At 52.5% G+C, this 14342-nt stretch overlaps 6 protein-coding genes across 6 annotated transcripts; 4 read left to right on the top strand and 2 right to left on the bottom strand.

Annotated features, from left to right (window-relative positions):
* Window positions 1-121: 121 nt before the first annotated feature.
* On the top strand, window positions 122-2600 carry N7539_004027 (ATP-dependent RNA helicase SUV3; the record flags this gene model as incomplete). Its single annotated transcript, XM_056933629.1, has 3 exons — window positions 122-286; window positions 346-1436; window positions 1505-2600. The coding sequence occupies 3 exons, from the start codon at window positions 122-124 to the stop codon at window positions 2598-2600; spliced, it is 2352 nt and encodes a 783-aa protein (XP_056791170.1).
* A 630-nt stretch (window positions 2601-3230) lies between these two features.
* On the top strand, window positions 3231-6923 carry N7539_004028 (uncharacterized protein; the record flags this gene model as incomplete). Its single annotated transcript, XM_056933630.1, has 1 exon — window positions 3231-6923. One exon carries the CDS (start codon window positions 3231-3233, stop codon window positions 6921-6923), a length of 3693 nt encoding a protein of 1230 aa, XP_056791171.1.
* A 558-nt stretch (window positions 6924-7481) lies between these two features.
* N7539_004029 (histidine phosphatase family protein) lies at window positions 7482-8534 on the top strand (the record flags this gene model as incomplete). The annotated part of the gene is made up of 4 exons (XM_056933631.1): window positions 7482-7530; window positions 7626-8004; window positions 8196-8405; window positions 8471-8534. 4 exons carry the CDS (start codon window positions 7482-7484, stop codon window positions 8532-8534), a joined length of 702 nt encoding a protein of 233 aa, XP_056791172.1.
* A 529-nt stretch (window positions 8535-9063) lies between these two features.
* Window positions 9064-9897, bottom strand: N7539_004030 (putative G-patch domain protein; the record flags this gene model as incomplete). Its single annotated transcript, XM_056933632.1, has 1 exon — window positions 9064-9897. One exon carries the CDS (start codon window positions 9895-9897, stop codon window positions 9064-9066), a length of 834 nt encoding a protein of 277 aa, XP_056791173.1.
* A 349-nt stretch (window positions 9898-10246) lies between these two features.
* N7539_004031 (putative oxidoreductase) lies at window positions 10247-11603 on the top strand (the record flags this gene model as incomplete). Its single annotated transcript, XM_056933633.1, has 2 exons — window positions 10247-10423; window positions 10500-11603. The coding sequence occupies 2 exons, from the start codon at window positions 10247-10249 to the stop codon at window positions 11601-11603; spliced, it is 1281 nt and encodes a 426-aa protein (XP_056791174.1).
* Window positions 11604-12619: 1016 nt separating this feature from the next.
* N7539_004032 (NAD-dependent epimerase/dehydratase family protein) lies at window positions 12620-13981 on the bottom strand (the record flags this gene model as incomplete). The annotated part of the gene is made up of 2 exons (XM_056933634.1): window positions 12620-13805; window positions 13953-13981. 2 exons carry the CDS (start codon window positions 13979-13981, stop codon window positions 12620-12622), a joined length of 1215 nt encoding a protein of 404 aa, XP_056791175.1.
* Between the last annotated feature and the right edge of the window lie 361 nt (window positions 13982-14342).

The following is a 14342-nucleotide window of genomic DNA, read 5'->3' on the forward strand; positions in this document are numbered from 1 at the left end:
CTCTGCTGCGAATGCGCAATCTGCCCTGCCCTCGTTGACGCCGCCAACGGATTCGAATACGGGGACATTGATCTTGCTTTGCCCGCCTTCCGCTTCTTGCACAGGCTCCCGAGGTGCATCAATGCAGTCATGGGCTGGATCCATGACTGGTAGAGGCAGCCAGCTGCTCTTCCGCGCTTCCAAAAGCCTAGCACACCCACCTATCCGATGCTTCTCTGCCTCTTTCGCGCTCCAGCGGTCGAAGCGCACTTCGCGCACTGCGAAATCCAAGTCCAAGCCGAACGAGGTCAGCAGTCATGATGCACTCGACAAATCCTTGAAAAAAAGTCCGCTGCGGCGAAACAGTCTGCGCGACAGGATATTGCAGCAACGCGGGACTTCAGCCGGGTGGTCGAGGCAGCCTTACGGGATATCAAACACCGGATGAGAAATACGGGTCAAACACCTGACTCCTGGGATAAATTTGAGCGTCAAATACAAAATGCATGCCGCGTGGAGGAGGGCAAAATTTCCGACAAACTAGACTCTGCAAATCCATACCGGCGGACGAAAGTGGCCCTACAGAAGGCGTACCTGAGATCTGGCGAGCATGGTCTTCGAGAGGAGCTGGAGTACATACTCTATGCGGATAGCTTGACGGCTTTGTACTCCTTGCCGAACTTGGAGGGACAGCGAGAAGTAGCCGACTGTCGCTATCCGGCGGAGTGGTATCCACGCGCACGCTCAATCCAACGAACGATACATCTGCATGTTGGTCCAACGAACTCAGGGAAGACATACCATGCTCTCAAACGTCTGGAAGGATGCAAATCGGGGTTCTATGCTGGGCCATTGCGTTTGCTGGCTCAGGAGGTATACCATCGCTTCAAAGACAAGGGTGTCCCTGTGAGCTTGGTGACGGGAGACGATGTGAAACTTCCCGAGAAAGGAGAAACACCTCGCGTGATCAGCAATACGGTGGAGATGGTTGGCCTGGGTCGGGAGTTTGATGTTGGAGTTATTGATGAGATTCAAATGATCGCCAATCCCAAACGTGGCTGGGCGTGGACTCGGGCGCTTTTAGGCGCGCAAGTGAAAGAATTGCATCTTTGCGGTGAGACCCGTGCTGTCCCTCTGATTAGGGAACTATGCGCTCTTACTGGCGATACTCTGGAGATCCATCGCTATGAGCGGCTCAATCCTCTTCAGGTGATGTCACAAAGCCTGAGAGGCAATCTGAATAAACTTGAAAAAGGCGACTGTATTGTCTCCTTCTCAAGGGTCGGCATTCATGCGCTCAAGGCAGACATCGAGAAGCTGACTGGCCGTCGCGTTGCTATTGTCTATGGAGGTCTTCCTGCTGAAATCCGGACGCAGCAAGCAAGTCTCTTCAATGATCCAGATAACGACTACGACTTTCTTGTGGCTAGCGACGCCATTGGTATGGGTCTGAACCTGTGAGTTATTCTCGTGATTGCCTGTTCTCCACCAAGTTTTCGTACTGACTTGATGTTCCAATTCAAAGGAGCTGCAAGCGTGTTATATTTGAGACCCTCATCAAACGAACACCAAGTGGCTTGCAACGGTTAACGGTACCTGAGATCAAGCAAATAGGCGGACGGGCCGGACGGTATCGTCCAGCTACTGCCCATAATGGCACCGAGAACTCTTCCGAGCCGAACATCGGCCTTGTCACCTGCATTGAAGAGGTCGATCTGCCGTACATTCAACAGGCCATGAACACGGAACCGCCGCCTCTCCGGGCTGCAGGAATCTGGCCACCTGATGATGCGTTTCAAAAGTTTTCATCGTATTTCCCGAGGAGCGTTTCATTCGAATATTTGATTAAGCGACTGATGGAGCTTGCGCAAGTCAATCCGTTGTTCTTCATGTGTGAGACCGAGAGCCAATTGCAAAATGCAGAGATTATCGACACTGTCGAGGGGTTGCAGATTCAAGATCAGCTTACCCTCATGGCTGCGCCCATGGAGACCAAGGAGCAGACCTCTCGAATGGTTTGCGGCGCCTTTGCTGACTGTGTCGCCGAGAACACGCGCGGGCGACTGCTGGAAATTCCAGGCCTCGATCTTGAGATTCTCGAGCAAGGGGTTTCCGGGAACAAGGAGTACATGCATGCACTTGAGAGTCTCCACAGATCAATCATTTTGTACTCGTGGCTGAGTTTCCGTTTTGGAGGCATATTCACTGACAGGACTCTGGCGGCTCATGTGAAAGAGCTCGTTGAAGAGCGGATGATCAGAGCACTGACCGAGTTCTCGGCCAACAAGAAGTTGCGAAAAAATGCCTCCCTTAGACGCCAGATTGCGATGCAGAAGCAGAAACTTGACCAGATGCGCATCATCTCCGATGCAGATTTGGTTTCTCCGAACGGCGAGGGCGAGGCTCTGGAACAGGTAGACTTATCAAAAGACGAGTCCCCAGAAAGCGAGCCCTCGTCGTCGCGAGGTGATGACTATGATGAGAGCCCTCTCGAAGAAAGTCAGAATGAAAGTTTCAATGATGATCTCCCTGAGGACGATCTCATTGACACTGCTGAAAGCGTGAAGGAAGTTGAAGGAGACCTCTCTAGCGAGCGCCAAGTAGTGTCGTCATCTGCTTGACATCAACAAAATGAGTTCTCAAGTGACATGTACTAATATGTAGATATCAAGTGTATAATACGTGTACATTACAATATATGACATCCGCCCGCTCTCACTTCAAAGCTCAACAAGTCCGATGCCTTGCACAACACGGATTTTCTTCTACGGGACCTCCACCTGCACTTTCTACGTATTTCGCAAAACTACCACATCGCTAACCGTTCGCCGTTCTAGAGTCGGGCGTCCCCGCCTCCGTAACGACGGACGAGCACCGACCAAACGTGAGATGCAAATGGTCGTAAACAAATCGCATTGTGTTTGAAATAATGCACGCTCTCAAGGCACATCGAGCGTGCTGTGAAAATTGGAATCAATTTGGTCGTCCAACGCCCGTTTCACCACAACTGATAAGACCATCCTTACATTTGGCCCATCTCTGACTTGGCTCTTATCGTTCTGCTTATCGTTCCGCTTATCAGTGGCAACTCCGGCTAGACTGATTTTCCGCCTCATCTTCACCTGGCCCCGAGGATCGCAAAGTTATCGTCCAGTATACAACAGAGCTTCTTCTGCAGTTACCGGGCTACGAGTCATTTTGCCGGCGACATACGCCCTTCTAGTCTGTCGCTGGCTGCTAGGCGCGTTGATATGGATGATCTTGAGTCGCTGGAGCTGTTGTCGCTCGTCTCGCGAGTGACAACGGAGCTTCAGAACTATCTGGGGATCAACGACAAGACCTTGGCGGAGTTTGTGATCGACCAGCATCTCAAATGCAATGGCTCATTCCCAGAATTCAAAAAGATTCTCGACGGAATGGGTGCTGAATTCCCGTCGAGTTTAATGGAGAGCATCGACCGATTGGTGCTAACGATGCATCCAAATTACAAAGGAAAGAAGCACGATAATGGCGACTCGGGCGCTGGAGGCGACGACATCATGGATGAGCTGGACGCTTTAGAAAAGAGATCGCGTGTTTTCAAAGGGCTCGCTGTACCAGACGGCAAGCGCAACTGGGACGAAGACGACTACCTCGACCGACCTGCGGACAACGGGACCGACGCGCCGGATGGTGAGATGGATGACACATTCGCAATGCTCGAGGGTCTAGCTGGGAAAGCAAAGAATGGTGATCAGCGCTCGACCAGAGATGAGCGTGGTAGTAGGAAGAGATCCCGAAGCCCCGAGCATGAAGGCTATGACCGATCACGCCGCCACAGAGACAAGTATCGCTCAAGGTCACGCAGTCCTCACCGAAGTTCTCAGAATAACGAATTCATTGACGAATTTGGAAGATCTATTGGCAAATATGGGGATCGAGATGCAGATCGCAATGGTCTTAGCGATCGTCGGAAACGTCGCGATCGCGACAGAATGGGCGATGACGATTTCCGACGACCTCCTCCTGTCGAACTTGACGACTCTCCAATTCTCTACAAAATTTATGATGGACAGGTGACAGGCTTGAAAGACTTCGGTGCTTTCGTCAATCTGCGCGGGGTGCAGGGTAAAGTCGACGGTCTGGTGCACGTGTCTGCGATGCAAGAGGGAGCCCGGGTAAACCATCCTTCGGACCTGGTCTCCCGTGGCCAGCCGGTCAAAGTCAAGGTAGTCAGCATTCAAGGGAGTCGGATCGGACTTTCGATGAAGGAAGTTGATCAAGTTTCGGGAATGGATCTTGTGCCCCAGAAGCGCTTGGCTTCTGGCGCAAACATGGAGCGACTCGATGGTCGTTCCGAACACGACAGATACGGCAATTTGAGCTCAGAGGTGCCGGTTATTGAAGGATCTCATGGCCAACCTCTAAGGAGTCGGAAACGGATGACCTCTCCCGAGAGATGGGAGATTAGACAGCTCATTGCGTCTGGTGTTGCCTCTGCTGCAGATTACCCTGACCTTGACGAAGAATATCACGCTACGCTAAAGGGCGAAGGCACTTTCGAGGAGGAGGAAGACGTTGACATTGAAGTTCGTGATGAGGAACCGCCCTTCTTAGCCGGACAAACAAAACAATCTCTCGAGCTTTCGCCCATTCGAGTCGTGAAAGCGCCCGATGGCTCCATGAATCGTGCTGCCATGTCTGGTACAAACCTCGCGAAGGAAAGACGCGAATTGAAACAATCAGAAGCGCAGGATAAGGCAGCTGAGAGAGCTGCGCAAGTCGATCTCAACGCTCAGTGGCAGGACCCTATGGTGGCCCCAGAAGATCGTAAATTCGCTGCTGATCTTCGTACGACGCAACAAAAGCCAGACGAGCCAGTGCCAGAGTGGAAGAGGGTCACGATGGGCAAGAATGTATCCCTCGGCAAGCGAACGGATATGCCAATCAAACAACAACGGGAGAGCTTGCCCGTTTTCAAGTTCCGCAAGCAGCTTCTCGACGCCGTAAGGGACAACCAATTGATGATTGTCGTTGGAGACACCGGGTCTGGAAAAACCACTCAGTTGACTCAATATTTGGCAGAAGCTGGCTACGGTAACAATGGCATCATTGGCTGCACTCAACCGCGTCGTGTGGCTGCCATGTCCGTAGCAAAGCGTGTTTCAGAGGAGGTTGGCTGCAGACTCGGCGCTGAGGTGGGATATACAATTCGCTTTGAGGACTGCACGAGCCCCGAGACCAAAATCAAATACATGACTGATGGCATGCTCCAAAGAGAGATTCTCATGGACCCAGACCTCAAGAAGTACTCCGTCATCATGCTTGACGAAGCGCACGAGCGAACTATTGCCACTGATATTCTCTTCGGCTTGCTCAAGAAAACAATTAAGCGACGTCCAGATCTGCGACTCATCGTTACCTCTGCAACTCTTGATGCCGAGAAGTTCTCTGAGTATTTTAATGGATGTCCCATTTTTTCCATTCCAGGCCGGACGTTTCCTGTGGAAATCATGTACTCCAAGGAGCCCGAGTCGGATTATCTGGATGCTGCTCTCATCACCGTTATGCAAATCCACTTGACAGAGGCCGCTGGTGATATTTTGGTCTTTTTGACAGGCCAAGAAGAGATTGACACAGCGTGTGAAATCCTATACGAGCGGATGAAGGCTCTCGGGCCGTCGGTGCCTGAGCTTATCATTCTCCCCGTCTACTCTGCACTTCCTAGCGAAATGCAGAGTCGAATCTTCGAGCCGGCTCCGCCTGGAGGCCGAAAGGTCATTATTGCAACTAACATTGCCGAGACGTCTATCACTATTGACAACATTTACTACGTCATTGATCCTGGCTTCGTAAAGCAGAATGCTTACGATCCCAAGCTTGGTATGGATTCGCTCGTTGTTACGCCCATCTCACAAGCACAAGCAAAACAACGAGCAGGCCGTGCCGGTCGGACAGGGCCGGGCAAATGTTTCCGTCTGTATACGGAAGCCGCCTATCAATCAGAAATGATTCCCACGACTATCCCTGAAATTCAACGGCAAAACCTCTCTCACACGATTCTCATGCTCAAAGCGATGGGTATTAACGATCTTCTGCACTTTGATTTCATGGATCCTCCGCCGACGAATACCATGTTGACAGCGCTCGAGGAGTTGTACGCCTTGTCAGCCCTAGACGATGAAGGGTTACTCACTCGTCTTGGTCGCAAGATGGCAGATTTCCCTATGGAACCTGCCCTTGCCAAGGTGCTCATTGCATCTGTTGATATGGGATGCTCCGAAGAGATTCTTAGCATTGTGGCCATGTTATCCATTCAGAGTGTCTTCTATCGTCCTAAGGAGAAGCAACAACAAGCGGATCAGAAGAAGGCCAAATTCCACGACCCTCATGGCGATCATCTCACTCTGTTGAACGTCTATAATGGATGGAAAAATTCCAAATTCAACAACGCCTGGTGCTTTGAGAATTTCATCCAGGCACGCCAGATTCGCCGTGCCCAAGATGTTCGTCAGCAGCTTCTCGGAATCATGAATCGCTATCGCCACAAGATTCTTTCGTGTGGACGCGACACGACTCTTGTGCGTCAAGCACTCTGCACTGGCTTCTTCCGGAACGCTGCCCGCAAAGATCCTCAGGAAGGATACAAGACGCTTGTTGAGGGCACGCCGGTGTATATGCACCCCAGCTCGGCCCTCTTTGGCAAGCCCGCCGAGCACGTCATCTATCATACGTTAGTGCTGACGACGAAGGAGTACATGCATTGCACAACTGCCATCGAGCCGAAATGGCTCGTCGAGGCGGCGCCAACCTTCTTCAAGGTCGCGCCAACGGATCGCCTGTCCAAGCGAAAGAAGGCTGAGCGCATTCAACCTCTTCATAACCGGTTTGCTGGCGAGGACGACTGGCGCCTTTCTGCGCAGCGTCGGCAGGGCAGAGGTGGCGGTGGTGGGACTTGGGGTTAGGGGAATCCTTGTTCATGTCTCTTGGCGATACCACTTATTTTTCTTGTATATTCCAGAACCATTTCTCGCCATTATCAATGATCAACGTCTGGTATTTCCGTAGTTGTACGATAGGACTTGTCGATGCATCGCAATTGGATGCCCGTGTATTAGGGTGAGATCAAGGATGTTAAATCTGTTTTTTGAGGCTCACACCTATGTTTTCTGCCATTCATGGGTTCATGGCCAAACTCGATTCTCCTCTCTTGCGGTAATTGATCTCCTCAACAAGGTATCAATGCAGTAGTTCTGTACCCGCTTGCTTCCATTCGGAAATGCTTAATTTTCCATGACGCTGTAATGGCGGGTCTCCGGTGAGACTGGCACCTCCGCGGGGCAGTTTCCCTATTTTGACGAGAGAACCTGGAAACCACAGGGCACTTTATCTGAACAATCACAATACCTACCATCTCCACTTGACACCACCTAGTTGTAAGCTACTGCTGGACCAATTGCGAATCCAGGAATCAAACACTGATCGCGCAACAATCTCAATAGCGGAGTGACTTCATAACCAAAATGCCCGACAAGGACGCCGGCACACCCCGCGTCTTCATCTACCGACATGGTGAGCACGCCGAAGATCTCGTAGTCGATACAGAACTCCGAAACTCCCCCATATATGGACGCGCGAATAGTCACAGCTCTCTAACATCACACCAGGACAGACAATCTGGTCCAAGAGCGGCCAATACACCGGCAAGACAGAGCTTGATCTGACTGAAGATGGCCAGAAACAAGTCCGGGCTTCAGGCAAGCAGATTGTCGGATCAGGCAAACTGATCGACCCAGCTCATCTTGCTCATGTCTACATCAGTCCGCGCAAGCGCGCAATGCAGACATTCCAGATCGCTTTCGCGGAAGGAGATCAGCAGAAGCTCAAAGATGCGAAGAAGATCAGCGAGACTGAGCGACTTGCGGAATGGGACTATGGTCAGTATGAGGGTCTGCTGACGAAGGAGATTCGGGCCTTGCGTAAGGAGCATGGATTGGATGCTGAGAAGCCGTGGGATATTTGGCGCGATGGCTGTGAGGGCGGAGAGTAGGTTCTCCTTTTTTTTTTTTTTTCTCCTTGTGGCGTCAGTTCATCCTGCGTCTTTGGAACAGAAAGCACCTGTGGTGTTAGGCAGGTTGATGAAGGAGCATCGTCTGGGATATCGTCTCATGGCATGCGATTCTGGTTGGCAGCGCAGGCGAAAAGAGAACATATCTGATTGTCATTTCTCCATGCAGGTCTGCCCAGGAGGTCTCTGATCGCATCGACGATCTCATTTCAGAGATCCGTGAGATCCACCGAAACAACATGCACGGCGAGAAGCACTGTGATGTGGTTCTTGTGGCTCATGGCCACCTTCTGCGGGCTTTCACCAAACGCTGGCTTGGGTATCCGATGGACTTTCCTCTTTCTCTGATGCTGGACCCTGGAGCGGTCGGTGTTCTCAGGTAAAGTGATCACAGAGACTCGCAAGTCACAGGTCGGAGGGGCTTTTTCTAACGGACAGACACAGTTATCAACACCACAACATCGATGAACCTGCGCTGATGGTCGGCTATGGATTCCCCGTTGAGTAAGGTCCTTGCGTGGATATCGGCCGAATGAGGCGAAATGGGCATATGGCGCACTGTTGATTGCGTTTGTCAAACCTCCATAAGATCTACTGAAGAGTAAATTAGGATGTTGATATTATCGGATCTTCCTTATAGCCCAGGCATCATGCATCCATATTCGAACGTAAAACCCGGCAACGCATCGAGTTACCGTCTACTCATATGTCAGAGGAAACAGAACCCTGCAAAGATTTCAATCGTGAGGCCTGTCGGGCTCCAGAGACTCGGCGGCTAATGGTAGGTTTGCGTGTCACCTCGCCTGAGATGGTCCCCACATCTCAGTGTTGACGGGAGTTGGCTTATTTCATCGATTGGGAATACCTTCGAAAAGTAGTATCCGTTGGGGAAATATAAAAGAAATTTCACGGCCGTTGGAGCTGCGGCTTCATCTATCACTGGGTATCTATAGTTCAAAGAAAGAAAAAGACAAACGCTATGATCAGAATTACAATGTCGTCGACTCCTCAGCTCGGCAAGACCGGGTGTCCGAGAATCACACATCCTCCCCCAGATACTTCAGCACTTGATCGCTCTGGAAAAACATATTTCGCAACTTGTCTCCACGCTTCTGAGCCTCCAATGCACTCTTACGAGCTTGCTTTGCATTCAGCTTCTCAACTTTCTTTGGTCGGGGAGGTGGCGTGGGAACCAGGTCCCCATCTGGATCTCGTCCTGCGCCCAATCCCGAAGTATCGGTCTTGATCCGCCCCTTCAAGGGTTCGCGAATGCCCTCTCGCCCTGTTGCGCCCAGTCCGAGCCGACTATCTGGATCCCAGCCGTAGTTGGAGAGATAGCGCAGACCTGCACGGGTGCGATCGAGATGCGAGGGTGGATGTGAGTGTTCGAGACAAACTTGGTGGGCGAGAGAGGCTTCGTGGGGTCGGGACGAGGGAGTGGTGGCGCTGCGTCGATTCTCCGGCTGGCTTTCGACAGAGAGCTGAAGATTGCAAATTTCGCAATACTCAGCTGGCGAGGGCTGAAGTGTTGAAGGTGTAGGAAGGGTGGCGGTGGAAGACGAGCCCGTGGGGTCTGGATTAGGCTGAGCGGCGTGTACTGCGCGCACCGGATCAGAGGTGGCCTTGGCCGTTGGAGAGGTTGTCGTTGTCTTGATGGGATGCGTCTGCAGCACGATTGAGAGATATTTGTCTGCGATGCTAGGTCCCAAGGGAGTAGACGACGACTGTCCTCCCGATTTTATCGTACTGAGCTCGTGCTCGGACGACCGAACGAAGGGCACTCGTTTGCGACGAACACCTGCGCCGAATACCCGCTGGTCTTGTAGTGGGAGGTAGTAGTCCTCATCGTCATGGCCTTGTGCAAGGGACATTCTGTCGCGAGAGAAGATTTGAAGCAAGAGGATCAGCCACTGCGGCCCTACGGGCAGATAACCTGGAAGGAGCGCGACTATAGTAGAGTTCAAAAGAGGGTCAATTGTCAGACCGATAAACCGCCTCCAAAAAGGTTATCAACGGAGGATCGGTGGCGATAAGAGTCCGCACCGACGCGATAAGATAACATATCGATAAGAAAGATGGCATGGAGCGATAAGAGGAGCGATAAGAGCCACGTACGATACTCGGCTGGCAGACTCAGAACAACAGCTCCCACCGGGATTAAGTTACCTTTGTCCTTGCATTTGTCATGATCTAACGGCCAATTTGTGTCTATCTCTCAAAATGCCCATTCCCATCATTGTGCAGGGCTTCCAGGAGGGCTTCGGGACGATCCCATACCTCTGGCCTGTCCTCAAGACCGCACCATGGATCCTCCTGCTTGCCGCTCTCAAGTATTACTTTGGCGGCGCTCGCAACACCTCCGAGAGGTTAATGCACTCCAAAGTGGTGATGGTTACGGTATGAACTTTGCACGCATTTTCTCGCCGACTTATTCTCACCAGCGTATGTCAAACTAACGCGCGGCGTTCTTCAGGGTGGTACATCTGGAATCGGAGCGTGCGTGGTCCGCGAACTGGCAGCTCGCGGCGCCCAAGTGATCCTGCTTACAAAACAACCTCCGTCTGATCTTTTCCTCGTCGAATACATCGAAGATCTTCGCCGCCTGACAAAGAGTCAATTGATCTACGCCGAACAAGTCGATCTTTCCTCGCTGCACTCCATCCGAACCTTTGCCACCAAATGGATCGATAACAACCCTCCACGACGTCTAGACGCCGTCGTGCTCTGCGGCGGTGTTGCCGTACCCCGGGGTGCGCGCAAGAACACTATCGATGGAATCGACGAAGAGTGGCAAGTGAATTACCTTGCCAACTTCCACCTCCTGAGCATTCTGAGCCCGGCGCTCCGTGTCCAGCCCGCCCACCGAGATGTGCGCGTTGTCTTCGCTACCTGCTCCAGTTACATCGGGGCCAAATTCGACCTGGCCGTCGTCAAGAGAGAGCCGGGCGCAATTGGAGGCCCAACTACCGTCTCTGTCAACAGCAAGGCCAAAGTCAAGACGGATGTCCATCGTCCGGCTTCGACAAAGGGCATCTACGCCCTGAGCAAGTTCACCCTCATGACTTTTGCGCACTCCTTCCAGCGCCATCTGAACGCGTACAAGCGACCGGATGGTCTTCCACCGTGCACTCGTGTTCTCGTCGTTGATCCCGGTCTTTCCCGCACCCCAGGCACCCGCCGCTGGCTGACCGGTGGCTCCTTGTGGGGTCTTCTTCTCTACCTGCTTACCTGGCCACTGTGGTGGCTGGTCCTCAAGTCACCTGATCAAGGTGCGCAGAGCATCCTGTACGCCCTGATGGAAGAGAACTACGGCCGGGGCGAGGGCGGCTGGATGATCAAAGAATGTCGGGAAGTGGATTGCGCACGACGAGATGTCCGGGACGAAGACCTGGGCAAGCGAGTCTGGGAATTCAGTGAGCAACAAATCGAAGAGGCCGAGAAAGAAGGTGCGCTGAGGCGGGCATTGGAGAAGAAAGAAAAGGAAGCCGCCGAGCAGAAGCAAGAAAAGAAGCAGACTGCCCCGGCCTCGAATAAGGAAAAGAGTGCCGGATCGCGGAGGAGTCGAAAGGCGAAATAAGAGGTTGTCTTGACAACCCCGCAAAAACTTCCATTGTACCTCTACGCGATGGGCGATTTGGACCACCTCGGACCGACAGCCCTTGTTTATACATGTACCCTTGAAAAGCTGCATTGGAGTGGTATCATAGAAGGCGTTTTTGATTTGACTGAAAATGCATTGACTCCGGATCGACAATATCTGGCACGTACAGTCTCCGGATAGTAGCTCTCATACTATCTACCCCGGGACTCGAAATTCGGCTGGCTGTCGTTCTTTGTTAAAGGATCTAAGGTACCACGTCTTTTACGGCGGCCGACTACAAGAACACTTGGGAACAAATGTAAGATCACGACGATTCACGACGGGCCGAATCCGAAAAAACCACCATATCAGCAAGAGCATAAGCAAACTTGTTCGAATCAAGTCCAATCAAAGATCATCCTATAATTGCTATGGTAGAAAACTATCCCACAAAGGCCTCTGGAAAGACCCTCTAGGAATACCATCCAAAAAGGCCCGTGAGACCAGTTGTCGACATGTTGTGGGCGTGGGTGGCGGTTTGCATCTTCCAAGCATCCCAGGTCTATAGTTTGCTGTGATGCCGCGCATTCATGACGTGTTGATAGGGCGTTGGTAGCGCTCTCATGGACCTCGTTAAGTCCGGAGCCTCTGCGCGCAACTAACACATGCTCCTGAGGGCTGTAGCTAGGTAACTACGAGCTAGTAAATACACTAAAATTAAATTACAGGAAGTTGAGTCTGTGAGCTTGCTATATATGTGTATCAAGTGATCCAGTACGTTATTGTAGGATTTGGGAGGAGCCAATCCATGGTCAACATGAAATAAAAACAAGAAAAAAAAAAGAAATTCGTTTCATCCAATCAACCGTGAAAGCAAAATCGGTCTATATCCATGTACAAAGCACGCCGTGGGATACATCCACCAAAGAAGAGAAAGAAAATCCACATCGTCGAGCCATCATGAGAAAGTGCAGGACATGCTCTCCACGGGCCTTCCAGACCTTATTTTTGTTTTATTTCTTGAGAGCAGCAAGGAGCTCCGCAGGGGGCTGCTGGCGATAACCTTGAGGGTTGTTCTTGGTCCAGCGCCAAAGATCCTCGCAGGCGTTCTCCAGGGTGAACTTGGGAGTCCAACCCAATTCCTTGTTGGCACGGGTAGCGTTGGCAGTGAGGTTGAGAACATCACCAGCACGACGAGGAGCGACCTCGTAGGGGAGGTCACGACCGACCGCATGGGAGAAGGCCTTGATCATCTCGTAGACGGTTGAGCCCTTTCCGGTACCCAAGTTCCAGGCCCGGACACCGGGGTTCTGATCACGCAAGTAGTTCAGGGCCTTCAGGTGGCCGTCGGCCAAGTCAAGAATGTGAATATAGTCGCGAATGGCAGTACCGTCGTGGGAGGCATAGTCATCACCGAAGACCAAGAGCTTCTCACGCTTGCCGGTGGCCACCTGAGCGAGCAGGGGCAGCAGGTTGTAAGGGACACCCTGGGGGTCCTCACCCATGATGCCCGAGGGGTGGGCACCGGCCGGGTTGAAGTAGCGCAGCAGAGCCCCGTTCCACTTCTGAGCCTCGGCCTCTTTACCGGCCTTGAGCGCATTGTTGCGCTGAGCATTGATCACGTCGGTGATGGCAGTCTCAACGGCAAACTTGGTGTTACCGTAGGGGTTGGTCGGGCCCAAGGGGCACTCCTCCGGAATTGGGATCATGTTAGGGAAGCGGGTAGCGTCGCCGTAGACGGTGGCAGAGCTGGAGAAGACAATGTTGGTGACATTGTGCTTGACCATGGAGCGGAGCAGGTTCAGTGTGCCGTAGACATTGACCATGTAATAGTCCAAGGGCTTCTCGCCAGACTCGCCCACAGCCTGCAATGAAGGGGGAAAAAAGGCCCCTGTTAGTCTCAGAGCCACTGAAGGGAGCTTGTAGGGTGACTTCGTAGGATCTATCCACTGGGGTTCACTCACCTTGAGAGCAGCAAAGTGAATCACGCTGTCAATGTCGGGGTGGGCCTCGAAGGCCTTGTCAAACCCATTCTCTTCGGTGACATCGATCTGGATGAATTCGGCCTTCTTGCCACAGATGGCCTCGACGCGGTTCAAAGCCTCGGGCGAGGAATTGTACAAGTTATCGGCAACGACGACCTTGTAGCCGGCCTCGAGCAGAGCCAAGGTGGTGAATGAGCCAATGTAGCCGGTACCACTGGCGGGGAATTAGCAATCTCTCGGTGGTGAAGGCTGGAGTATGCGCAATTGCGCACTAGGGGCAGAATGGCGGGGGACTGTGTGGGGGGGGGGAGGGGGAGGGGGAGGGGGAGGGGGAGGGGTTATGAGAGGGGGAGAGTCTTACCCGGTGACGAGAACTGATCCAGAAGGCATGATGAGAGGGATTGATCACGGTTGAGGGGAGATGACCAGAGGAATGAGGAGGAGGGAATGGAGAGGGGGCAAGAAGTGAAGAAGTCTGGAGTTCAGAAGAATGGAATTGGGAGGGGCAGAGTGTCGTGACTTGTACTGCAACCTTCGGCTGGAAGAGGCACTGGCAGCTGGACCAAGAGACGTGTCCCGCGTGGGCTGTGGAGTCTGGGCCACTTTGGGTCTTGGGGACAGGTACGGTACCACGACCAGAGTACTGCTACAAGCGTGCGACTACAAAGGTCTTCCTAGCAGACGGTACTCCTACAACAAAAGGCGACTCGGGCCACCGAAACCGGGTGGTCCTCCAACTGCCAAGGACTCA

The sequence above is a fragment of the Penicillium diatomitis genome (assembly GCF_028827545.1).
Source record: "Penicillium diatomitis strain IBT 30728 chromosome Unknown utg000004l_segment0_segment0, whole genome shotgun sequence".
NCBI classification, from domain to species: Eukaryota; Fungi; Ascomycota; class Eurotiomycetes; order Eurotiales; family Aspergillaceae; genus Penicillium; species Penicillium diatomitis.